Consider the following 25,975-nt stretch of genomic DNA (forward strand, 5'->3'; position numbering starts at 1 on the left):
TAGAATATGGATGACTTAACCCAGAATGCAAGCAGTCGCTGAAAAGCTGTTTGAATATTTGCACAACTGCTGCAGAAGATTTCCAGTTTTGTTGTGCAAGGATTAGTCACTTCCTTGGCCCAGTCCCCCTGGTTCTCACTGATGTGTCTCTGCTTTGCTGCCGTGGACTTGACATACTGACAAAGCAGCTGAAGAGCTAGGGACTCTTGCTTTAGTTGAATTCCTGACAACTTTCTGATGTGGTACTGTACAGAGGAAGGTAAAAAGTATTTCTAGTAGAAGTTTCTGTTCTGCCTGGTCAGTCCTCCCTGCAGTCTGGCTGGCCAGTTAACTTTTGGCACTGTTACGTTCTAAGTGAGCACGTGCTTGTTTGAAATGAGGCACCAGGTGCTGAGGAGAGAAGGCCAGCAGTTGTTCACCCTCCCCAACCAGCAGCTTTCAGAACGAGTTGCCTCCTGACAGGGTCCCTTTGTGTGCAAAGCAACAAATGTACTTAACTGGGAATCTTCTGGTTCTGAGCTAATTTTATATCACAGGTGCAAATTCATTTTAATTACTGAAAGGAACAGCTGAGGGGTCAGCTTGCTACACGTCTGGTCCTAAGCCATCCAGAGGGAAGGCTGTGTGTCCAATGCTAACAGCACTAATTGTCAGCAGCCCTCACCGTTTTCTTGCTGGTTTTAGTTTTAATCCTCTTCTGCCACTCAAGGCTATTGAAATGTGGCAGCTCAATGTGTTGCATGGTTTTTTTGGTTTTTTTTTTTCTTTTTTTTCTTTAAACAAATAACAAAGGCTGTACAGTTCTGTTAGACCACCGAAGCTGTCGGTTGCAGTAATGAAAAATTCTGGTGCAGATGTTAAAGGTGGGGTTCTTGGTAGTTTGGAGGGATTGTATTCTAATGTCTAATGTATTTCCTTAAACTTTGTTGCAAGATTTTCTGTTCCCTGGGCTTTCCCCATCTTGCTTTGAGCTCCTCTACTTCTGCAGTGGGGAAAAAGCATGATGCTTTGAATAGGCAGGGCCTGACCTTTAATGTACTGTTAGTTTGGAAATGCAAAGGTGAACATTCTCTTACCACCCAGTAGAGATTAGTATGTTATATCTACTACATGCAGGTTAAAAATGACTGAAACTTGCATTTACAATAACGCTCTTATTTTAAATGCTTTCAGGCATTATGCATGAGCACTTGACATGTGAGTGGTGAGTGTCTGCAGTTGAAATTGTTACACACAGCAAGAGCTGTCTGGATTTAAATCTGTGTAGAGCTCTGGAGTGCAGCAGATGGAGACTGGGGTATACTGTCCTGGCTTGGCCCTGCCTCTTCCTGCAATTCCATGAGCAGTTCCTGTACCTCCCTTGGTGTCGAAGTGGTAGTAACTGTGCAGCCCAAAGAGGCAGAACTAGGAATGTGCTGGAAAGGGCCATATATTCTGAAACTCAGTTACTGTTGCTCCCAGTAACTATGGTTAATTTGAAGCATTCAGGGAAAAAAATATAGTATAGCTCTGAATTAATTTTTAGGCAGTTACAACCCCTTTAGTACGCTGCTTTGATGAAGCCTAAGGAATTTGGCTTCTTTGGTAGAAGCTTCTCATTCAGAAATGAGCTCTCCTTGTTCCTGGCAGGAGCATTTCTCGGCAGCATGGGGGGGGGACGTCTGTGTGCAGAGGGTGCACCAGCAGGTTGCGGGGATAGGCTGGGGCGCTGCACTCCTGTAGCCATTGTAATTGCTTCTGTCCTGAGAAGCGTCACTGTCCAGCGGTCGTGGGCCACATACTGACGGGTGAGCCTTCCTCCAGCTGTGTTCTGGACTAGCTTCCAGCCTATTCTGGCAGTACCAAAGGTAGGACGAGTAGAGCCCAAAGTGCGAGGAAGGAGACTGGCTGCAGTTCAGCTGTGTACAGGTTTTGGGTACGCTGCTAATGTGTGTACGGTGTTGCTGGTTCAGCAGGGAGATGAGCGCTGAATGACTGCATTCCCCACATGCAGCAAAGGCGAGGGCACAGTATCTTCAGGCACTTCCTGTGTTAATTCACCTGCCGTTTACAGTGGATATTTAAACTGTCTGATCTTCATTTGGAGCCAGGCCTTTCTGGAAAGATTGCTTAATTAAGAATTGGAGTTACGTGTCTCTAGCCAATGGTCTTCTGAAATTTTACTTTGTTCTTAAGAGTAAAGATGTATTTTCTAATGCACTCAGAAAAGAAAGCTTCATTCTCTGCTTAAAGAACAAGCTCACTGTGGGCTGGGTCTAGGTTTTTGTTTGTTTACAGAGCTTTCCTAGGTAATGGGAGTGGAAAATAATGAAGAAATATGCTGGAGGGGAGTGAGTGTTGTGTCCCCCTGCCCTCAAAGGAAGCCTCTGAAGGGAGAATGCTGATTCAAGTGGGCCAGACTGCAATCGACAGTCATCTACGGCTCACCCAAGTAAGTGGAGGCTCCTTTTCTTCAGCTTGAAAGAAGATATGCGCAGAGGTAATTATTTATTTTGATTTTTTAAAAAATGAATGAGAGTACACTGAGCTACCCCTAAGAGACTGGGCTTCTGTATGTCCCCTCCTGACTGCAAGTTTTTCTGAAGTTACCTGTGGAGAAAACGTGACAAGTCACTGCAAGAAACAGCAAAATCATGTCTGGGACACAATTTACAAATTACTCTATTTAAAACTTTTAATTTGTGATATTAATGACTGCAAAACACTTAGAATGACATTTGTTAAAGGCACATTTCATTTTAATGCATAGTGTACCATTCTAAAATATCCTAATTTCCTTACAAAGTGCTTGAGCAGCCACATACAGATAAAGTATAGCAAAATATATTTACAATCTAGGGTTTAAAATCTTAATCTGCCTAAAAATATTTTAAAAAACTACAGAGATAAAATTAGTGCTTTCTTTCAGCTTAACTGGGTGAACATACCCTGCCCTCTAATTTTTTTTTTAATTTTTCTTTTTAGTGATTTTACTTAGATTAAAAAAAGATTTCTGTACAAGATGTAGTTACAAAAAGGTATTTTTGAAGATACTTTCATAAGTGTTAAGCACCCTGTTAGATGCTTATATATATATACGTATTTGGGAACCAAAAAGGGTGAGCTGACTGTACCTCAAAAGTATCGGTTTCAGCTAGATACAGGAACATGATTTCTTAATGATTAGAATCTGGAAACGAGTAATGTTGAAAAGTGGACTCCCTCTGCCAAACATGATTTGTAGAGCTGGTAAAGATGCCTTCCTTGTTCTGGGGACGGGGGGATGGGACCTATTAATTTTATTCATTTATTTCTTTATTTTCTGCTTCCCTTAAGCTTCTCCCCTGCCTGACCCTGCAGGTCTGTCCAGCATAATGATTTTAAACAACCACCTGAGTGTTGCACACTTAAGTGGTTTGTATTTCTTCTTTGAATTAATAGAATTGTAAGTTTTTAATTCATTTGAGTGCTGATTCTCACTCTCAGCCCATGAACAGCAAACTCCTGGCTAGGATGAGATGGCATACGCCATCGGCTCTGAATGGTGCTAGAGCTAAGGACCACATGGGAAGTTTCTTTTCCAAGGATTAATGTTTGCCCACAGAACACCAGATGCTGAAAATAGGTCTTGGTTTACAAGTATGCACAGTGTCTGGTCTAAATTATTTTTCAACTTTTGAGGTACAGCTGTTAGTGTTAAGGGGTTTATAAAATATACACTGTTTTTATCAAAAATATTTATACATTCTGTTACATCATATTGCTTTTACCCTCAGTAACTGCCAATCGAAGTTCTGGAGTTCAGTGGCCTACATGCATGTGGTATTTTTTTTCACTCAGTTCTATGTTGTTCACTGGGCCACTGTGTGAAATTAATGAACTGGTATAATTAAGTTACTTGCCTGGACATAAGAATACATTACAACTTCCAAATATACATGTTCACAGCATGTATACATTGAAAATCCTTACGTTTCCTAAAAGTGATATGATACTGTACAGACGACAGAGGATGCTCGAGGTGGTTAGATGCAGACCGGTTAACTTATCTGTCCGCTCAGGGAGCGGGAAAGGCGTGAGGTTGAGTACAGAAGTGGATGGGCTTGGGAAATGCATATGCTTTGCTCTTTGTGGTTAGGCTGAGCAATATCCGTGTTACATTCTTCATATCAACCACGGTTTTAAGCCATGCTTAAAAAGCTTGAAGGCAAAACTGTTTGGCAAGTGGCTTTGGTAAACTTTCTGGATTTTTCTTTGTAATGGAAGCACTTACACTGGTGTTATCTCAAAGGCAAGGCGTTTAACATTTTTCCTAATAAATACCATAGGAAATTTACAAAACAAGGCAGATCTGTTCTCAATACTGTTATTTTAAGAACACAAGATGAAGGTGTACATAGAAAGGTGTAGTTTTATAGACTGCACAAGATAATATTGAACTGAAATCATTTGCCTTCTCCAGCTAGAACCATGTTCTGTGTGATCCGTATCCCAAACTTCTCTGTCAACGCGGCTGAGTAGAGAGAAGTGATTACCTAGCTCAAAGTCTGCTTTTCCCACTTGAGGCAGATACCGTCGCTTTGTGAAGTATCTGCTGCAGAAGAGTGGGAGAAACGGTACAGATCCATGTGTGCCCGTGCGTGGGAAGCTTAATACAGCCTGGGTTCACCAACTCAGCTTAAGAACTCCATAGACCTGCTTTCCAGTGCTCAGATAAAAAAACAATATACAAAGAGGCCACTCTTCACAAGAGTGTTAAAACAGTACTTAAAAGGGTCTTCATGTGATTTAAAAAAAAAAAAAAAAGAACAACAAAACAGAGGCTACAGGTGGCACAGAAAGCAATTGAAGGGTTGGTATTCTTCTGAGAGAGGCGTTCTTGTGAGCCAGTCAGCTGGGGTTTCACAGTGTCTAGAAGTTAACACCAATCAGCAATGTAATCAAAATCTCTGAACATTTCCTGCTCTTCTTCTGAAAGTATCCTTGGTTCCCGAGGTGGAGTGAGGATAGGTGCTTCGGAGGTAAATTCATCATCAAAATTACTAACGTCTTCTCGTCCTCTAATGGTGGGCACAAAAGGAGGCTTCACTTTCTTGGCCAGCAAAGCATTCCAATCTATTAGCTGTAAAATAAACCAACCGCTGTTTAGTTTCCTGTCTCTGCTCCTTAATGTCCTTTATGAATAATATTGGTTTGTACTCACCCTGAAGAAGTGATGCTTTTTCACGTCCTCAGCATCTTTCTCTCCAGCTCCAAGCCGCCGCTCTGGATTTCTTCGTAGCAGCTGACAAAACATGTGAGATTTCATTGCAAAGGTTCGGGGGTGGGGGAGAGCAAGGGAGGGTGAGTGCTAGGGTGTACGAGCCAACACCAAGAGTGGACAGACAGTGAAATTCATACTGCCTGACCTGTGGAAAAATCCTGGTGCTCAAAGAAAGGGAAAGACAAAAACTTCAGCTATACATGGCTAGAGAGAGTAGTGCTTTTAGAGCTGCCTGAACCTGTTAGCAGCCTAGCTCTGAACGCAGAGACAGCAGACTGATCTGTCACTGTAGAGCTGTGGCACCGAGGCTTGATACCTGAGGTGATTAGTGGGGCTACTCTTCAGCCTAGAGACAGTGAAAAGTTTCCCTTCTGCTGGTGAGGATACAGGAATTCACATAAGCTAGTGTTTCTTGCTTGGCTCAGAAGAGAGACTACTCTGCTGTCTCCTGTGCCCAGCTCTTTCACAGCAGCTGATTTACTGAGAGGGCTGAATGCTGCTTTACACCCCCAGCCAAACAGAAGGGGTTTCTCCTCGGCACCAGAAGTTAGATGCTCCCACTGGTGAATCATGCTGCTGTGATCGGACCCCACCTCCAGGCAGAGTGCCCAGCATCAGGGGGAGTTGATATGTTCATGATGCAACCATCAAAAAATAAATGTCTACTGTATTATGTGAGGATTTTTCAGATGGGAACAGTGCACACAAAGCTACAACCAGGAAACTGCAAGCACAGAATTCACTTGTATGCGTAATCTGGGTGGAGTGTAGGAGGCTGCTGTCCCCTGCAGATATTGGCATGATAATTTAGATAAAAATACCCTCCCCAACTCTAGCCTTTTCTCCCTTATTTCTCTAGAGAAACACTCTCTCCCTGAGAGGAAGCAATCATTTTAAGCTATAGAATATTTATGCTACTACTTAAATACTTATGTCACAGTAGTTCTGTGATGCGCTTTAACTTACATGCTGCAGCACGTTGCTGAATTGGGTGCTAGACTGCTACCGTGCCAGACATTTAAGCGGAGAGGCTGCATCCCAAGGCTTTGAATCCCCTCCAGTAGATGCCGTTCTATCAACTGTGATGAGCTTCTAACTTAGGACAGTTTCAGGCATCTTCTTTAGATAAGTAGAGGCATTACACTAAGGACTGGCACTAATAACAATCATAAACAAAGTGATTGATTGTTCTTTGCCAAGAATGGGGCTGCAGGTGCCATGTGTACAGTGTTCCCTGCCCCAGCTGGAATGAAACCAAAAAGATTTAGAAGTCTTTGAATTAAAATATTCATGTGACAATGTTAATCTACCAAATAGGTCAATGCAGCAATGTTCTGCTAGCACATAAGAGCTGAATTTCTCTACTTAGATATGACTGGGAAACCTAGAAAATAGAGCCTCTACTGTTTTACATTTTAAGAAGAAAAACTTGTTCCTGAATAATAAAGTGGAATGGCACTGACAAGTTTCACTTAAGGTGATAGGCAGTAAGGCATAGCATAAATGAAGCAAGTCTGAAATTCAATTGTGAAAAAAAAAACAAACCAAGCGTTGCTTCTTAAAGTACTTTGTTCCTCACAAAAGTAATTAATTTCCTTAATATTTGAGGGGAAACAGGGTAAGAGAGGAATAATGTAATATTATTATCTTCTTACCCGCCTCATTATAGAGATGGCTTCTGTAGACAGAAATCTTGGATATCTTACTTCATCATTTACAATACTGTCAAACACCTCCTCTTCATCATCTCCAGGGAAGGGAGACTATAATGAAAGCAATTTTAAAAAAAATACTATTAAACAGGCTTAAAAATCCCTTACAATTGAAAACAACATGTATTCAGCGACAAATTGGAATTAAGACACCCTGAAATGCAGTCTTCCTCTTCCCAGAAAAAGATATGGTAGTTTTCCATAAGGAAGAGAGAAAAGTAAGGCAAGGTGATATTATCCCGTAGTTTTTACAGAAGGACTATGCTTTAAAAATGTGCTTTTAGAAGTAGAAACACCTAAAACTCAGATCTTCAAACTCTGACACAAGATATACACTGACTGGGGAAAGTATGTATCGGCTCTTCTTTGGCACAGCTGCCACGGGCAAGTAAGATGCAAGTCCAGGCTCATTGTTTTTGTAATGCTTTTATAGCATGCCCAAGGGCTTTCAAACTGTTTTGAAATGGCCTGACAGATGCAGCCGACACCCTACAAGCTTTTTGTCCTTTTTTACCTGAAAGGAAGTGAAAAAAAAGTTGAATGATCATCTTTTTTGAAAAAGAACAAAATGATGAGCAAATCTAGAGCTTTGCTCTGGTTTTTAGCAGGTAAGCCGTCACTGAGCTACCTGGGGGATACTGTAACAGAATGGGCCAGAAGGCACGGCAATGTGCGCAGTGCTAAGTAACTATTCAATAGGGATTTATTTACACCAGCTCATTTACACGGTGTGTGTAATTCAAATGGTAAACAGCATTGTCTTTGGCATAATCTCTCACTACCACCCAGTTTTATGAATTAAAGGTCACTTCCACTCAAGCTACAGGAGTTAAGGAGTTTATGTTCTCCCCAGAAGCATTTGAAAGCAGAAGACTGCTGCAGCTGTACACATCCAAATTTGACAATAGCAGATGTGCGCTGGAAACTGAGCTCCCCCAAACCAGATGTGCTGTTCTTGCTTAGAGACACTGATATTAATGTACCATTACTGTAATTTCATTTAAGGCATAATGATGTGATTAAAAACAAAATAAAACAAAAATCTAGAGGTTAAGTCTTGGACCAGCTACAACTCATTGACTTCCACATGTGCTGATAATTCACGCTCGTGACATAACTCATCAATTTCCATAGCATTACAGCAGCTGCTCTCAGGTAAGCAGCTGCTCCGTATTTAATGCTGCTTTTTCTTGATGGAACACATTAAGATGCTCACTGTAAAAACAGGTATGCCTATACATACTGTATATATCAGTATTGATACAACTGTGGCAGGTAGGACATACTGAGTGTTAACAGGCTGATATCTTGAGTTTTGTAACCCTTTAACTATAGTTAGTTTTATGACTCTATTGTATCTCACTAGAACTTACCTCACCCACTAGCATCTCATAGATAAGTACGCCAAGACCCCACCAGTCTACAGCTCTTGTATAGGAAGTTTCTGTCAGCACTTCTGGAGCAAGGAATTCTGGTGTGCCACAGAATGTGCTTGTTCTGTCTCCGAATCCCATTCCTGAAAAGTTACAGTTAATGAAAAGCAAGCAGTATTTTCTGCCACTCTACAACCTATTTCTCCAGCCAGTAAAACCTCTCTCTAGGGCAACTTCAGCCGGTACTGTAGTTCCAGGGCCTGTCCTGAAGGCTCAGCCCAACAAGGTAAAACATTCCCCAATTCTTCCCTCCCATGCCATTGTTCCATGTGCACTTGAGTGTCAGTTTTTGCTATCCCTAACTGTATTCAATGAGCCAAATTAAGCTTCCAGTGACACCTCCGTCACAGTTATCCTTGCTTGAAAAGATACAAACAATCTTATGCTATGTTTATACTAGCTAGTAGAAGAAAATGTGGCACACTAGTTTAGTCAAACATATCTACAACAGATGCTTCTGTAGTGGCAAAACTACATATAAAGTAAAACATGGAGTGTAGTGAAGCAGCTTAGAGCAAAATAAGCTCTGTGCATTTGCAAGGCGGGTGCAGTTTGGGACATCGGCACCACAAGGACAGCTGTGACACTACAAGTGGAGGTGCTGCAGAAAGCTTAAGAAAGCCATTTACTGTAGTAGTCAGTAAACCAGAGAGCTTTCCTTTTCCTTGTTTCCTTTTGTCATTTATGGAATGTGTTTGTAGCTAAAGTCATAGGACTTGCCCTAGGATATTACAGACAGTCATAATATTTTAATATCTACCAAATTAACTAAATTCCCTCTTAGGCTATCTAAAAGGAAAAGCTAAGGAGGAGAGGCTATACAAACTGCAGAAGGAAATGCCAAGATTTCCAGATTTTGCTCCTGCAATGGGGTTTGAGAAAGACACTGCAATTTCAGTTGCTACTGCTATTTGTTTTGTGTCTTATTTGAAAGGTAACTGCCAGTAACAGGATGCTAGAAAGTAGCTTCCTAGCATCTAGGCTTCCCTTTTTGGATAAATGTCTTCATTTTAGCTCTAGTATACTTTGCATGTAATTTCCATATACTTGGAGTTGCAACTATTTCAAAGTTAAAAAAAATAATGAATTTATAAAAAAGAGCGAGGTATGGATTATAATGCTACTTAATTTCATCGTACAATGTCAACATGTTTAGAATGAGGAAAAAATACCTAATGCTTTTTCTGCTAACTTGTACAATGCAGCAGTATGCCTTATTAATAAGCAGAGATATGATGAAGTAAGAATCAGAATAGGTGATGCTGACAACTAAAAAAAAAAAATAAATAAAATATAGGGCTACGCTTAGATGCCCTTGATATTTCCCTACTAAGGAACTTCTTTCTGTCTCCACATTTGTACAGAGATGTATTTTTTTCTTCAAGTAATACAAGGTAAGTAGGCTATACACATTCTCAAGAAACATTCAAGAGTAAGCCAGACTATGGCATTCCCCTCGGAAGAAAATTAGGGGCCATTACCTTCTTTGCAAAGACCAAAGTCAGCAATTTTCACAAAGCCTTCTGTGTCCAGCAACAAGTTATCCAACTTCAAATCTCTAAATGAACATTTGAGAACAAAATTGCATCACTGATGTTTCTTCAGTACTATTCAGAATAGCTGAAATTCATCTGCAGGAAATGGGTCAGTGACTGCTTACCTATATACTATTTTGTGTTCATGTAAATACTGAAGTCCAAGAACCACACATGCAGCATAGAATCTGTTGAAAAAGTTAAAGTTAAAATTTCAATAGATTTTAGTCTTATTGATCTGTTTTATTAACCATCCTCTAAGGATCAGATGATTGTTTTTTCAGGTACAGATTAGTTTTATACAAGGTCAGAGTTTCAAAGCCAGATGGCAAAAATGCTTAACCTTGCAGCTTTCAGGCTGTAGTGTGTTCGCTCAGCCTCATGGATAAATTTTCTGTAGTGTCCACTGCCATGTTATTGAAGGATTTCTAATTTGCCTTATTCTTTCCTTTTTTAGCCTTGTCTGCTACTTCAACATTTAATTTAGCTTTCTAATGTAACTTTTAAAAAAAGTATTATAAACATTAAATATTTGTATATAATTTTTTAATTCAGTGTGGATTCAGGCAGACTAAACCTGCGTGTGTCTTCTTCTAACAAAAGCAGTTAGAATCTCCGACCTTTTAAAAACCAGAAACAGTATTCACTGAAATGACATAATGTAGAGGCATGTGGTGATAAAGATCTTCGTTCTTAGCCCTGAACAAAATGCCCCTCCCTTAACACCACAAGAAGGGGTGGGTACTCACACTGCTCTTGGTTCAGAGAAGACATCAGTATGGATGTGCATCATCAGATCCCCGCCAGCAGCGTATTCCATTACAAAGCAAACGTGATCTTTGGTTTGGAAACAAGCAAAAAGGTTCACCAAGAAGGGATGTCTTACACTATTCACAGTTTCAAATATTCGTTTTTCACACATCAAGCTGCAAACAGAAAATCAGTAAAAATTTAAAGCTGAATTCTGAACCACAGTTTTTCAGCTCTCAGAAACTACTGGTAATTTGTACATTAAGTTTCTTCCTCTGTTCCTCAAGATAAGAACATTTTTTGTTTTGAGAGAGGTTTTAATACTTGCACACACATTAAATTGATGCTAGGATTTCCACAAAGTTACATTTAGCTTTCACAAATGAAAAAGGAAACCTGGCAGTCCATAAAAATTGTATCCTGCCCATTTACCTTCCAAATACTCAGACTTGCATCAAGTACGCATTGATATCATGTGATGCAAGCTTCAATCCATTTTAATTTTAATTGTATACAATACATAAAGAGGAAAAACAGTAATAATATTACAGACACCTATCTATAGTAATTCCAGATTATGTCTCCTTAAGCCAATTGGTCGATTTGTAGCTTATCCTTAATACCATTCTCTTTCTTCCTCCAAGTCAAATGAATACAGTCACTACTAAACTTATAAAAGAGCCTTCTTGCACTAAAACTATACAGTTTTGTAACTGTCTTCAAGCAAAAAAAAAAAAAAAATAAATCTGCATTTTGGGGCAAAAAGATTAAAAAAAACCCACTGGAACATACACAGCACTTAAGGGAAAATACAATGGACAAAGTATGACAGTATGTTACAGGTTGAGAAATACCATCACTGGTGTTTCTGCCAGTAAAGAAAACATGGTCACTGTCCTCCTGAAATGTGAGGGGAGGCTATAAACAAGTAATTAGAATAAATGATTGCAAGAAAACCTAAATGAAAAACAGGATCAGCTTTAAGCCAGAGCTGTAGTACAGGCACTGTAAGAGGGGCACTGAAGGAACTGGGCTATACTGCTCCCTCCTTGCTCCAGAAGAAAGACTACACGTCTGCAGCAGCCAGCTAAGCAGAGAGATGACAACTTGTTTTGCTCTCTTACTGAATTTAACTACTGTTTCGTAAGCTTACAGTTGTGTTCCACGCAGAAAAAAAACATGATTGATGGAATCCATGTATTCTATTTTACAAACTGACCTGTCTACTTCATCACGAGCGACAATATCTCCTTTCTTTAAGGCTTTAATAGCAAACATCTCGTTTGTGTTTTTGTACTCTGCCAACAGCACCTAAAACAGAAGGTAAGTGATTCATTTAAGAGCAATATCTAGTTTTTGATATAGCCTTGACATTTGATACAGCCTTTTGACATTTACCTTTCCAAAATGTCCTCTGCCCAGCACAGCACAACATCTGAAATCCTTCAGGCTGAATTGAAATCTTTGTTGTGATCTACGTAAATAGAAGAAAAAAAAAAAAAGTAAAAAAATCTTCTAGTTTGTTAACTTTAAGAGGTATTATTCTGATCAACAACAAAACCACTGCATTTTTACCTTCTGTCTTCAGGCTCTCGGGTGTTGGCGTATTTTACGTCTGAACGGGGAGCATCAGGCTCACAGATTATTTCAGCCTGGAGTTTTGGGACAATGCTATTTCTGCCATTTTCAAAATCAAAATTTGTTACTTCATCCTGTAAAGAAAAAGAAGTCTGCAAATTTAAAACTGATTGTTAAGGCAAATGAACGCAGAAATTTTACTATAAGCACGTGAAATTCTTAATACAAGAATTACCTAAGCTAAAATTGGTGTACTTTATGATGATACAGATAAGCAAGCTTTTAACAGACTGATGAAACCTGTTGCTCCAGTCATTCTACTCTTTGTTAGTAAAACTATTTTTTCCTGAATACTCTAATGATTTTGGGCTTTTGTTTTTTTTTCTGTGACGGAAACAATGACACAGAGAGTCAAACACACCGACCATGGAAACAGTTTACCACCAAGAGTAATTGGAGCATTCTGTATGTGTACGTTAAGGGAGCATATGCTGAACTATAAGGGAAGAAATCTATCATAAAAATGCCAATATTACAACCTTTTTAAACTGTATAGCTCAAAATTCTTAAAGTTCCTTGCCTGAGATGGTGCATCAGGAGCCTTTATCTCAGAAGATTCACATATTTCCCCAAGGGAAGATGCACGGGGTGGAGCAGGTGGAGGCTCAGGCTCAAGTTCAAAGTCCAATTTGGCTACAGGAGAGTCACTGGCAAGAAAAAACTCCTCAGTGTATAGCAGAGACTGTTTCAATAGTATGAAAACCAACTTAAAACAGCACGTTATGTAGATTTCACCTAAAACAAATCTTGTGTGTGCAGATCTGTCTATAATATGGATGTCCAAAATTAAAACATTGAAAGGTCTGTAGTCTAGAATAAACAGAGTTGACATACATTATGTACATTAGGGCACAAGCATCTCACTGTTACTCTTGGCTCTTAAAAGTACTTAAAAATTGCAGATATCACCTACCTGGCTGGCAGCGTTAGTTCAGAAATGTGCGCATCAACCACTGGCACGGTAGCAGGCACCGGTGCTTGAGGGCTGAAGGTGCCAGAGTGATTTACTGTAGGAATAGCTCTTCTTACCAGCCTTCCCCAAGTGGCAATATTAATATTCATTTGAGGAGCTCTGAGAAATGTTTTGCCTGTGGATATTGTGAAAAAAAGAAACTAGAGTGCAAGTAATTTCCTTACTTATTACCAAAAGCTATAATTAAAAAAAATTCATATTAATCAGTTTATAGTTTATGAAGAACAAACTGAATTTGTCATATTCCTTAGCAATTCCTAATTATTAACTATCAAATGCTTATGCATAATAAGGAATTCTAAAAGAAAACATTTCTAAATGCAATGCTAAATCCTTCATTATCAACAGCTTTATTCACAGACAAATATTATGTCTCTGTATAAAAAATATCACAGATCCGTACAATTTTTAGGCTTAAAATGTTTATATTAAACAGTCACCTTGCTGTTTTGAAAAAATTTTCTTCTGCCTCTGGAGTTTTGGTCTTCTTTCAATAACTGGATTAAAAAACGTAACCTGCAGTTCAAATAATGTGTGTTATAATTCAAGTTTCAGAACAAAATGCATTCTTAAAAAGTTTAAGAAAAACTTCTTAAACTATACTGCAATATAATACTTGCAAGTATGCTCAAGTGTTTCAAAGAAACCTTCTTACCTCTGCAAAGAGAGTGCCCTGGGGCTCAAGATAGAGACACATGCCATGCCGTTGGTTATCCAGGAAATCTTCCAACCTCAGAAACTTTACTGCACACAGCGATCGCCAGTCACGCCAATAAACTGAGATTTCTAATTCACGTGACTACGACAGGAAACATATACACAGGAAATTACTTATTAGTAATTGTTTTGTAAGAGTTACCGCTGTACAATCATAAGATCTTGCAACTCAAGGGTCAAGATGCAGAGCTGTTGCGTTTAAAGAGTGCCAGGGCTAAGTACCCATACTGAGTAAGCTCTCACTAGGATGACTGTAGCATTTCACTTCAAAGTTCAAACGTGATCTCCAGTGCCCAAATAAATGTGTAAGTGTAAAATTCCCCTAAAGTATGAGGAGAGAGTCACAGTCACCAGACTTTTCAGGTCAGTCTAACAAGTTAGTCTAGTTCAAGATATTTTAGCTCAAGCTCTGACAAAAAATGTCAAATTCACTAGTTTTCCATGTTATTTGGAAGTATCAATTGCATCTCATGGATGTGTAGTGACATCTAGTACCTGCATACACATTATGATGCAAGACTTCATACAGTATCTCTAGAAATATGTACAGTTTTTGTAACATGGTTGTGAAGAGAGGCCAAAAAACTTACTTTAAACTAACAAGAACTAGTGCTATATCTTGTCAGTGGGATTTCTATGTTTTTAAGGTGTCTTATATGCTTGTTACAACATATGAAGAATCCTACAATATAACATAACAGCAGCATTGTACGTTACTAAGTTCAGTTAGCGTAGTTTAATTCTATCTATCAAGTTTACTGTCTTTATGATAGCTGTAGGTTTTGAAAGAAACCAAAGTTAAGAAGAAGCAACAGATAAAAACATAAAGCATTTTGGAACGTGCATTTCAAACATGGAAGGATGCATTGGTCATGCCCAGCAGAAGCAAGGTCTTTTCTGGCACCAAAAAGCCATCTAATAGTGAGTTCTTAAATAGTGAACAGGACACATACTAGGCTGGTAGGAGCAGCTACAAAACTTTGACTAGTCCTAGTCTTAATGTGAGAATAATCAAGGCTTCAGGACTCCTCAGCTGCTAGTTTTGTTCTGCGCTACTCCTAAGCCGAACCTGCAGGTCTAAAACTGCTTCCTTCCTAAATGGAAGGAATCTCCTTTGGGGCTCGGAGGGGTGGGCTGAGGTGGGGAGAGAGTGAAAACAGGAAGGTGGGTTTTTTTTCCTGTGTATGTGCTTTTTTTGTTGGTTTTTTTTTGTTTTGTTTTGTTTGTTTTAAATATATACTGGAGATGACATTTAGGCTCCTAAAATATAGTTTAATTTTTCAGTCTATTTTAAACACTGATGGGGGAAAAAAAAAAGAAAAAAAATCCTTGTACTTTTAAATACTTTTAATACTGATACCAGTATTAAAAAAAATGCTTGATTAAACCTGTGTAACATAAATTATCTTTAAAAGGTGTGAGGAAAGAAACATCAAGTATCATTTCAGATACCTGCGCCCTTCAAGTAACATCTAAAATTCTAGGAAAGAACTGTTAATGAATTTATTTATTATTCATGAAGAACTGATCAGGCTCACATGAGAACACTTTTAAAGATGCACTGTAAAAATTCTATGACATAGCTTTACTAAAATAACTAAACTGTATCTGGTATTAGACTTTACTGATAAATAATAATAATACGATGATCCTAATAAAAAATTAAGCACTCTCTCTCACAGGCTAAATAGATGCTAAGTGTTAGATCTTGGATGAAAATATTATGTCAGTTTGTAGGCCAGAAAGGGTAAAAATTCTAGAATGCCAGCCCAGCATAACAGCTTAACCCCAAGGAGCTCATTCTGTTACAGATGGGAATACTTGCACATATGAAATTTGAACATAATCACAACAACAGGGAAAAAAAAGAAAGCAACATGAAATTAATCTAAAGAACTGACTATAGCTGTCAGTGAAGGAAGATCACATTTTTACCCTGTCTAGTTCCAGTGTAAATTTCTGATCCCATGACTGATTGGAAATAGGCTTCCAGCTAGTTTGACCAACCACAGTGTTATCCAGCTTCAGCACAGCACAGACTTCATCTGTAAGTAAAGTACACAAACTCAGCTTAAATTTTTAAGAGGATTTTCTACAAACAAAAAAATCTTCAGTAAGTTTCCCTTAAAAATGTAATCTCATATTTAATTGGTTCTTGTGGGCATAATAGTGTGGTTGTGTTTTTGTTCTTTTTTTTTTTTTTAAAAAAACCCAACTCGGTACATGAAGAAAAAAATAAGTTTAAAGCTTAAAATCAATTTAGTATTTTAAATTACAGAACATGGCATGCACATTAAAAAGTAAATAAAAGATATGCACAAAAATAAGAGAAGTATACTGAACTGGACAAGTCATCAGTTTTCAGAAGGTTTCTACTACTCCCACTTTTACTTTTACTGGTTCTGCTCATGAAAGATGATCTGGCTTCATTTGGACTCCAACCAGGTAGCGTAATCGATGTGGCTTTTGATCGACCAGGGACATTTTCCAAAATATCTTGGCAGCCCATTAGTCTAACTTCCAGGGTACCTAGAACAAGATAGGACCATGATTTATCAAAGAGTTCTGTTCTTAAGTAAACACAGTGAATGACTAACGATTGATTTACGCCATTGATTTAGCTCACATTGTGACCACTGCAGGGTATAATGGAAATATTAGATGAAATCAAGAGATAGAACCAAGAAAAATATACTGGAAATAAGCATTAAAGGTCAAATACGTGGGACAGCCTTTTAGAAGGAGCAACAGTTAACCAAAATAACACAAAATAAGTTTTTGTTCTGTGTCTCAGAAGTATCTGTGTTTTCTTTACTTAAGAACCTCACTGACTTGGGTTCAGGTTGTAAGAAACGGCGCTTTTTCTTTTTTTTTTTTTTTTTAAGATGACAAATCTTAAGTTTCTTATTAAAATGATGGATCTTGCAGGTGGGACAATAACAATTTTTAATGAGTTTTATGTAATCAATTAATATTTGGTAGATTGCTTTGGTAATTAAAATGAACGCATTGACTATTGAGACTACAAATTTGTTTAAGAGACATTCAGAAATCACATTTGCCTGCTGCATGCTGAAGTCAAATTTGAGTTAGTACATAATTTAAAATCATTGAACTGTTCCAACTTGACTGAATTTGGATTTATAAAAGCTGAGACAAGCTATTCCTCAAAATCTTCTACATCTTTAACCAGAGTATGGAGGCTGCTGTTCTAATTTAAGAGTGTTTCCTCCAGCAGCAAAGAAACATCTGAATACCACAGATGGTTACAAGAACGGTAGGCTTACTTCATCCTGTACAAGATAGCATCTGTAAAATTGTGACACCACTTATGCTTACAAAATTAACTATTAGAAGTGGCAAAATTAGCCCGTTCATAATCATACTGTCAATTGAAATGCAGCTCGTAAATGCAGTGTTCTTTTAACAGGAAATGTACTTAACTCTGAAACTAAAAGTACTCTTTGTAACAGAAACTTAAGTCAGACTTGACCTAAAAATCGTCTGGCAACATTACAGCCCACAGAACAGACATCAAAAAACCATTTTAAGAAGAAATCCCATCCTGTAGGGAATTAACAGCCATAAGTGACAACTAAGCCTTAGGCAATGAAGACAAAGAGATGTTATTGGCTCCCAAAACTGGTTAAAACATAGAAGATAACTTCATTCTCAAACTCTGGTTAGGCGGTGGGTGGGAGGAGGGAAGAAAGCAGTAACTAGAAAGACTATAATCTTCACAGGGACTGGATGCGTATCTCAGAATGTTCTGTTGATGCATTTTAAAAAGTACGACAGTAGCACTGATCTATTTTTCACAAAGTGTTAGAGGCAAAACAAAAGACATTGTTTATTTAAATCCAGTTGAATATAAAAGGTCTTTGTGTAGCTAATACGAAAGTGTAACTATTAAGAACTTCCAAACATGTAGCTCTGTTTTGATAATTCCTATTAGAAACTGTTCATATATACATATATCAGTAAATCACATTTAAAGAGGAATTGTTTGTCACTATAATGTATTTGACCAATGACTACGTATTACAGGAAAATGTAAACCCACAGTACTTAAAAACTAAATCCTGGTTTCAGTTACATATGTATAACTAGAGTAACATTTGAATTTCAGACTGTTTTTGTAATAAACTTACTCTGTTAATACCTGGTTTAATAGTTACATGTAAAACATTTTAGGAAATAAAACAAAAAACCAAACTTGTCTGTACCAGCAAGTTTTATATGACCGCTTATTAAATAAATTTAGTAAAGCAACATACCTCCAAGCACACAAAAGTATTTGCTTTTCTTTAAGAACACTGGGAGACAAATGTTTAAGAGCTTTGTTAAAGTAAGTCTCATCTCTTGAAACAGTTTACTTCAAGGAAGGACAACAATTCTAGGTGGACCCAAACTACGAGAAGTTCCTAAGTCTTATATATTATATACAAATGTACTGTTTCCTCATAGTAGGCTAACTCTCTAATTAAAAAAAAAAAAAAAAAAAAAATCTCCACTTTTAATTGCAAGGAAAATAATTCACATCAATAAATAGAGCCTTAAATAGTTCCCTGCACATTTTTAGGATCTCCCTCTTCTGTTCAGAAATGTAACGCATGTTTTTGTAGCGTAAGTCTCACCTTCTAGGAAGCCAGTGTGGTCCAGTGGGTAAAATAGGGACTGGGAGAAAAGCTGGGTGCCTATCTCCAGCTCTGCCACTGACTTGTTGTATGACCAAGGCAAGTCACTTAACCCTTCTGGACCTCAGTTTCCCCATCTGTAAAACGGGCATAACGGTACTTACCCACCTTTTAAAGTGCTTGATAATCTAAAGATGAAATGTGTTACATAAACGCTAGTAATAATTCCATAATGAGCTAACTTAAAGTCAGAACTTCATTTTTTCAAAAGGATTTAAAAAAAAGTCAACAAATAAATCAAAAGAAACTTATCTGCATTTTTTTGGTGCACAGACACTTGGAAATTCTAAATGCTTCTGTCTAGGAAAAGCACAACAACGAAATATGTCCAGAAATAAATAAAGTTGGCATTAAAGATTTGTTTTAAACCATTTAATAAAATAAAATTAAAAAAAAATATACCTGTTAAAGCTGCTGGTTTGGACAACGTACTATACTGGTTTTGAGTAGATATTACACTTTGACGTGGACTTAATGTAGGTGAAGAGACCAATGAAAGCTCCTCTATAATAACACTGCTTTTGGGATGGTTTTTAGGAAGTTCATTCAATCTCTGTTCCAGTGAATACTTCAAGAGGTCCAACTTCTGGCTTGATTCATTAAATCTTGCTTGTGCCTTTTAAAAATAAAAAATTAATTTAAAAAAATGTCAATTTTTTTTTCTTGAAAGAACATTTAAAATAAAGTATCAGAAACTGTAATGACGTAAATTACTTCTGAAAGTGCCTTTCTGTCGGTAACTTTCCCAGATCCAAGTAATTTCATCACATTTTTTGCACCTTCTGCTACAGCATACTCTATCCTAAAATGATGCCGTAATTCTTCCATTCGGAGTTCAAGAGGGCTTATCACAGGTTTTTCTGCAAAGAGATATAAACAAACAATCTTCGTTGAAGACCACACCCATGTTTAATTTCTTTAATATCAACCTCTCCCTCATATAAACAGAGGGGAGGAAAAAAAAAAGAAGAAAAAAAAAAAAAAAAAAAGAGATAGATGCAGATTTGGTAGACCAAAGAAAAGCCTGAAGTATGTCATAAAAACAACAGTGAAATTTTAACCATCTGCATTTGAAGGAAGAAATAATTGATCAAGGCCTCAATCCAGAAAACAGGTGCTACTCCTTGAAGAGCTATAATTGCTAGAGGATGTGAGAAAAAGAATGTGTCTTCAGAGGAGTCAAGGGACAAAAGCCATATCTCTGAAACACCATTCAGCTGGCAAGAAGGAGGTTTTGAGACTTCCACATCTCTGAACCATGCTCTGAGGATTTATCTTTCAAAGTACTCTGTAGCTAAGTAGATCCCTAATCGGTTTCTGATAATTCTCATGCTTCATACCAAATCCCAGGGAATCTGGCTTCTGCCTGCACAGGGAAAGTAAGAGGTTCCATAGACTGCCTTCCTCAAATGGTTTGGGTTAACCATTCTAATGTCCACTGCTTACAGTGTTTAGATTGCCTAAACAAAACCAGAAAGTTTTCTGGATGTGTTCCTTTCTGTTCAAAGCTCTAAGAGTAGTAAGAACACAAAAAGGCATTTGAAAGCCCTTTCTAGCTTGAATAACTTTCTTTTTCTTTTGAAAAAATGACATACATAATCCATGTGCTAAGATGAGGTGTTAAAAAAAAAAGCCAGAAGTGTCACAAGTGTAAAAACAAACAAACAAACACTCCCTAACCCCCCAAAACAAAAAAAACACACACAAGTTTTTCATCATCTAGGATAATGAAATATCCAGGCTCTGATTAAAAGCCTTTTCATACAACTTCAATACTCATATATACGAATAAAGTTCAAGACTTAGAGATGTACCAATATGCCCACAATTTTATAGTACACTCATGTTATTATTGCTCAGGGGTATTTTTTTTTTTAAATTCAAATATTTCCAAAGAAATGCAAATTTGAAACTTGCAGCATGAGTATTTCAAGTCAGGTCATTTTAAAACCACTGATTTTTAAATTGTTTTTAAAACAGTTGTTTACTACTCAATCTAGCCTAAATACCCATAAAGACAGAAAAAATTAGTCTCCATCTGTGCTCCCATTAGTAATAATAAGGTCAATCTATTTATGTATGACAAGCAGGCTTTGCACCTGTGTCAGATTTTCTTTTTTTTTGGATAGTGAAAAGATTATCTGCTTTAAAGAAAATTACTAAAAGAAAGCACGCATAAAGGGAGAACAAAGACCACAAAACAAAACCGGACTACATAAGGTATAGAAAGGATGATGAAGAGAGATTGCATTTCTCTTCATTAAGTTTAAGGTATTTTGCTTCAAGTCAGATGTATTTGGCATCCTAACACACACAACAGTATGTCTACTCTGACTACTTTTGGCTCATGCAAGTTTTGTCTAACATCCCAATAGAAATGTACGGTAACTCTGTGTGCGTATGGGTACATATCTACACGGCATTAATGATTCCTATTTCCTTTCTACTCCATCACCATTATCAAAAGCCAGTTCATTGGTCTGGACTGCCTGAAGAATCTGCATCCTTATAACTTCTATTTTTGTCTTGCTGTCCTGGAGCATCTGCTGAGCTGTGGCAAGAAGTTTTCGATCCTATTAAAACAAACAAACAAACAAGTTAAAATCGTAAACTCTTCTTGGAACAAAACACAGTGAAAGTTTCAAAATCCACGCCCTTTAGGAACAAGAACTACATCAAATGGTTCTTAGATGTGGAAGTGTACATGGGCTTCTATGGCTGCTGCATGGCGCTCTCTAAATGTTCTGAGAATTATCAGATAACTTAATGGTGATCTGATTTGCAGTAAGAACAAAAAAGAAGAGTATGAGAAAATTTAAGGCAGTCTGTTCTGTCTGTGCAGTGTCAATCAATCACAGTAATTAACAGTAGTTAGCACAGATGAGTATCACACTTGTTATATCCCAAAGGGCATTTTGGTTAACTTATTTTGTAGCCACTCTATAACCTCATGGATAAGTTACTTTCCCATGGTCACAGTTTATACTTGTATTTTTAATTTTATAATGAAGTTATCAATTATTTAAGCAGTTAAAGAAAGTCAATTCTTCCCCTTAACACAATCAAGACAAAGAATGGTAGTGTAGCACAGATACCCAGAGCTAGAAACACTGGCACCATGAAGTAAACTGTGAGAAAAATGAGTATGCTGAGAAGAGAGACAGTTACCTTCACAGAGCTCCACTATGACCTTGTGCCTAACGTATTACTCAGATGTTTTAATGCTACCCTATGCTGTGCAGGGTAGATACACCAAGATAGACACATGAAAAGGCTTTGGCTGCAGAGGGAAAAATTGTGCCCACTCTGCACACCATAGTCTCAGAACTCTGGGTTTTAAGTTTTTGTATTAATTAACATTTCAGAGAGATACCACTAGTTTTCATATTTTAAGATTCCATGTTAGCTACTCAATTATTTAATGAGTACACTGAATTTCCTAAATGAATGCCTTCTCAAATACAAATGTAAACTTTTGCAATAACCACTGCCTACAGCACAGTATAGCATCTAAGTAACAGATTACAAGCAACTTTAGAATCCTGTACTAAACTTCTATCCATGCATCACTGATGTATAAATATGCTGTGTTTCTTTGTATCTTCACTTTTATTTTTGATCTTACTGCTCTTGATTGTCCCTCATATCCTCTTACTGCAATGATTTGCTGGCTCAGGGGCAACATCAACCCTTCAATGTGTAGAATGGAGGTAATTCAGGATTATAGAGATATCCTTATGTTTTCAAGAGACAGAAAATCCCATCTTTGGAATCAAAATAGATGTGTTATACTCAGCAGCTCTTTTAGTATTAGAGACTGAATACAAAGTATTTCAAGGCATCTCCTGAGTATAGAAGAACTGATAGTGCCTGTAAAACTGATTTGCAAAGCTGTCGTGGGATCTCAGAGAATCCACACAAGTCCAAGGAAAGATGATCAATATCTCGCTTAAGTCAGAATAGGCTGAGCTGAATGTTACTGAAGCAAGCAGAGCAAGTACAAAGGGAAAACCTTCCCATGAGATGATGAGTCCATTACTATTAGTGACCGCTTTTTCATCTTTAAGAAACAAATGGTGACCTCCCTCCATTAAATTTAGGTCTGAAAATTATACAACAAATTTGAAATTAGATAATATAGTACACTTGAATAAAGGTCACAAAAGAGTTTAATATGTTTTAGAGTCCTGCGGCTACTTTGAAAAGAACTACTGGACTACCACAGTTGGATTCAAACTGGGAGTTTTCTGCCGCTTTTGGCCACCTCATCCAGACACTTGAGTTGTTTTCAGCTTTGCTTTTTAAAATGTAGCCACTATGCTCAAGCCTACAGTTTAAACCTGCCAAATTAACTCACTACTGAGTATAAAGAACATGAGAAAATGAATACGCACCATTGCCATCCTGTTTGCTGAAGCAGCTGGCAATGCTTTTGTGTTTTCCAGCTTGCTCTCCCCAGTCCAGTTACTATATACACCCAATACGGTAGGCTGATTTAAGCATTTAACAATTACAAATATAAGATTCAATCATCAGTTTTAATTACAAGCCTCAATCATAAAGCAAACCAGAATTTATCCTTTCTACCTAGTCTGATCAAAGCCTGCTAACAATGTCTAGTATTACAGCCTGAGTGTTTAGTTAAGTTCTTTCAGGCTGTTATAAGATTACTTACTGAGTGTTTATTAGGAACATAATTCATGTATGTCTTTTGATACATTTGGGTCAGCTGGTTATTATTTTTAAGTGTACTTGATGTTAAGTACATGGCCCCAGAGGATGCAGACTCCAGGGTTTCCAGGAGCTGAGGGACTGTGGTGCATGGACAGCATTCCCAGGCCCTTAATCATGAGGTGCACTCCAGGTATTTCTTCCATCTGCTTCAGGCTAACAGGTTACAGGTCACCTTCAGATAAAGCTACCCAAGTACCAGCTGGTTCAACAGAAGTGCTGCTGGGACAGGATGAGCTTGATGGCACCTACGGTCCATCTACTTTAAACTATTTTTTCCGGGAGTGAGTAGCATTCACTGTAACTTTTGCGAGGTATAAGTCGGTCAAGCAGTAGGCAGATACAAAGTAATCTGCCTCTCCAGCAGTCTCTAGCAGAAATTAACTCAGAAACATGAAGTTCCTTTCCAATGCTTTTTGGTCAGTATCAATTATAAGGGGTAGCAACCCAATTCATAGATGTCTACTCTTCAAGTCAAACACTTCTTTTTTATAAGTTTACTGACCCAGCTAGGTGTTGGGCCAGTCAGTTAAGAACTTTAAACATTTCTATTTTATTTACTATGTCTGGACACAGAAACATCTAACCAAGCTACTGCGTACTATTTGTTAGAACTATGCTTGTCTTTCCCCTTAGTTTGGAAATTAATCTACTTAACGATTTAGTAGAAGTAAATGGAAAGAACAGGTAACGAGTAACTAATGAAGGCTGAATAGGTAGGTAAGTGGAGGATCGCTCTCCCTTTTTCTCATTTGAGAACTATACCTCTCTCACACTCATAAAATAAGTTTTTGGGTTTTTTGTTTTTCTTTGTTTGGGTGTTTTTTTTTCCATTTACAAAGCTCAGCTTGTCTTTCATCTGAGTTAAGGGATTCTTAGTGTATGATGAATTCTATTAGACAGTTAGGACTATGTAACAAGTTAAACCCATTTAGGGGTTAGTAAACATTTCCCTCCCCACTCCCTCCTTGGAGAGCTTCTGGTGCTATCAAAAGAGTGAGTGGAAATGAGCATATGTTTAAAATTCAGATCTAGAAATAGGTGTGGCTTTATTTTTAATTTCCATTTGATGTTATGAGACGCTATCTCTAGAATAGCACAATTCTGTAAAAAACAGTTTTTTATATGTATTTTACGTGCATGTGTACTAATGCAGCTTATAACAACTCTATCAAAATACTATACACCTTATTACCACAAATATCTTGTACAAATCTTTTTACTGCCAACTAAAACTAGATGACTATTTCAGAAGCATACTTGGCAATGCCACCTTTTGTGTAATTATCGTCCACATTACAACTTTAATCTAATGAATATATATATTTTTTTTTTAGTGGAGCTAGAAAAAGCATCAGACACCAGTCAGTGTCATACCAAGCTTTGCTGCTAAGTGAATCACACATGATCAAAGATTACTAGATGTACTAAATTTAGTAAGCCGGATTTGTTATTTAGGTTGAACAGCATGGGGACAAATTGATAAAACAATCACTTGAGTGGGTTAAAAAAATCACAACAGAAAAAAATTGTATAGTAATTTGTAGCAGATTTGACATAACTACTTAACAAAAAATATACCCCAAACTAAAAACACTGAAGTTGCATACTATTTACGTTGTACATTCACATCAATACAAAAATCCACCGTAATTTCATGTTCTTTAAACATTCCAAAGCCTTACCTTTGAAGAGCCATTGGAGTACATCTGTATCATATTTTCTGCTCCCTGTTTTACCTTCAGTTCTATATCCAATTGCTTCTTTAAGGCCATCAATCTGTTGTTAGTAGAAAAACGAGGATCGCTATTTGGAGTATCAGGAGTCCTAGGACAATCTGTGAATTAAAGTAAGATGTAATGTGTGCAGAAAAAAAAAAAAAAAGAAGGAAAAAACCAAACTCCACAAAAACCAAAACCCAAACCCCTCCCCCACAAAGCACCCTAAACTCTACTCTATTAAGTTAATAGATTAAACAAAGCTGGAACATCATACTTAAGAATTAAGACTGACCCTCCTGTCTAGAGCTACTTTGCAACAGCACTGCAAATGCGCCTTAACATGAAAAGCCTAACAAAAGCCTAGTGACTCCTACACATGTCCTAATTCACATGAATCACTTTCGGGAGTGGTAAAATAGGCAGGTTTGCAGCTAGGTCTATTTTCGTTTCAAAGGAGATTTCTTTCTTCTGGAATGTCTTGAGTTAATTAAAAAAAAATGCAGTTTTCCATTAAGCTTTCTTAGACTCCTGATTTTTAAATCTAAGTGTTTTAAAACCAAACTTGCATAATAATATTCAGTACTAATAAACATGGTCTAAATACAGATCGTAAGTAGACCCTCATCGATTCTAGTGCGAACACTGCAGACACTGTTTATGTCAAAATTAAGACTAGATAAAATTAGACTTTTCCTTAGTCATAAAGCTGAAGTTTTGCCCTGGAATCTTAACAGAATCCTGGGATATTTGGATATATAGGCAGACAGGTTACTGAACAACTGTGATCTGTGAGAAGGATAAAGGTTTTTGTTTAGACCTCCATCTT

The 25,975-nt window shown here is 37.5% G+C and overlaps 1 protein-coding gene across 1 annotated transcript in view; it reads right to left on the reverse strand.

The window, feature by feature from the left end:
* Positions 1–2,660: 2,660 nt before the first annotated feature.
* PKN2 (protein kinase N2) overlaps positions 2,661–25,975 on the reverse strand; it is a 57,251-nt gene continuing 33,936 nt past the window's right edge. The window contains exons 3-22 of the mRNA XM_086752915.1: positions 25,114–25,265; positions 21,153–21,270; positions 19,412–19,557; positions 19,100–19,313; positions 16,344–16,529; positions 15,936–16,045; positions 13,939–14,082; positions 13,724–13,799; positions 13,224–13,398; positions 12,831–12,957; positions 12,248–12,384; positions 12,071–12,146; positions 11,892–11,983; positions 10,672–10,848; positions 10,048–10,110; positions 9,869–9,945; positions 8,328–8,470; positions 6,898–7,005; positions 5,183–5,263; positions 2,661–5,101 (exon numbers count right to left, since the gene is read on the reverse strand). Coding sequence (XP_086609041.1) covers positions 4,898–5,101; positions 5,183–5,263; positions 6,898–7,005; positions 8,328–8,470; positions 9,869–9,945; positions 10,048–10,110; positions 10,672–10,848; positions 11,892–11,983; positions 12,071–12,146; positions 12,248–12,384; positions 12,831–12,957; positions 13,224–13,398; positions 13,724–13,799; positions 13,939–14,082; positions 15,936–16,045; positions 16,344–16,529; positions 19,100–19,313; positions 19,412–19,557; positions 21,153–21,270; positions 25,114–25,265 — 2,606 coding nt within the window. The 3' untranslated portion in view covers positions 2,661–4,897. The remainder of the gene's footprint in view (positions 5,102–5,182; positions 5,264–6,897; positions 7,006–8,327; positions 8,471–9,868; positions 9,946–10,047; positions 10,111–10,671; positions 10,849–11,891; positions 11,984–12,070; positions 12,147–12,247; positions 12,385–12,830; positions 12,958–13,223; positions 13,399–13,723; positions 13,800–13,938; positions 14,083–15,935; positions 16,046–16,343; positions 16,530–19,099; positions 19,314–19,411; positions 19,558–21,152; positions 21,271–25,113; positions 25,266–25,975) is intronic.

Source organism: Chlamydotis macqueenii, chromosome 8 (assembly GCF_036417535.1).
Source record: "Chlamydotis macqueenii isolate bChlMac1 chromosome 8, bChlMac1.mat, whole genome shotgun sequence".
NCBI classification, from domain to species: domain Eukaryota; kingdom Metazoa; phylum Chordata; class Aves; order Otidiformes; family Otididae; genus Chlamydotis; species Chlamydotis macqueenii.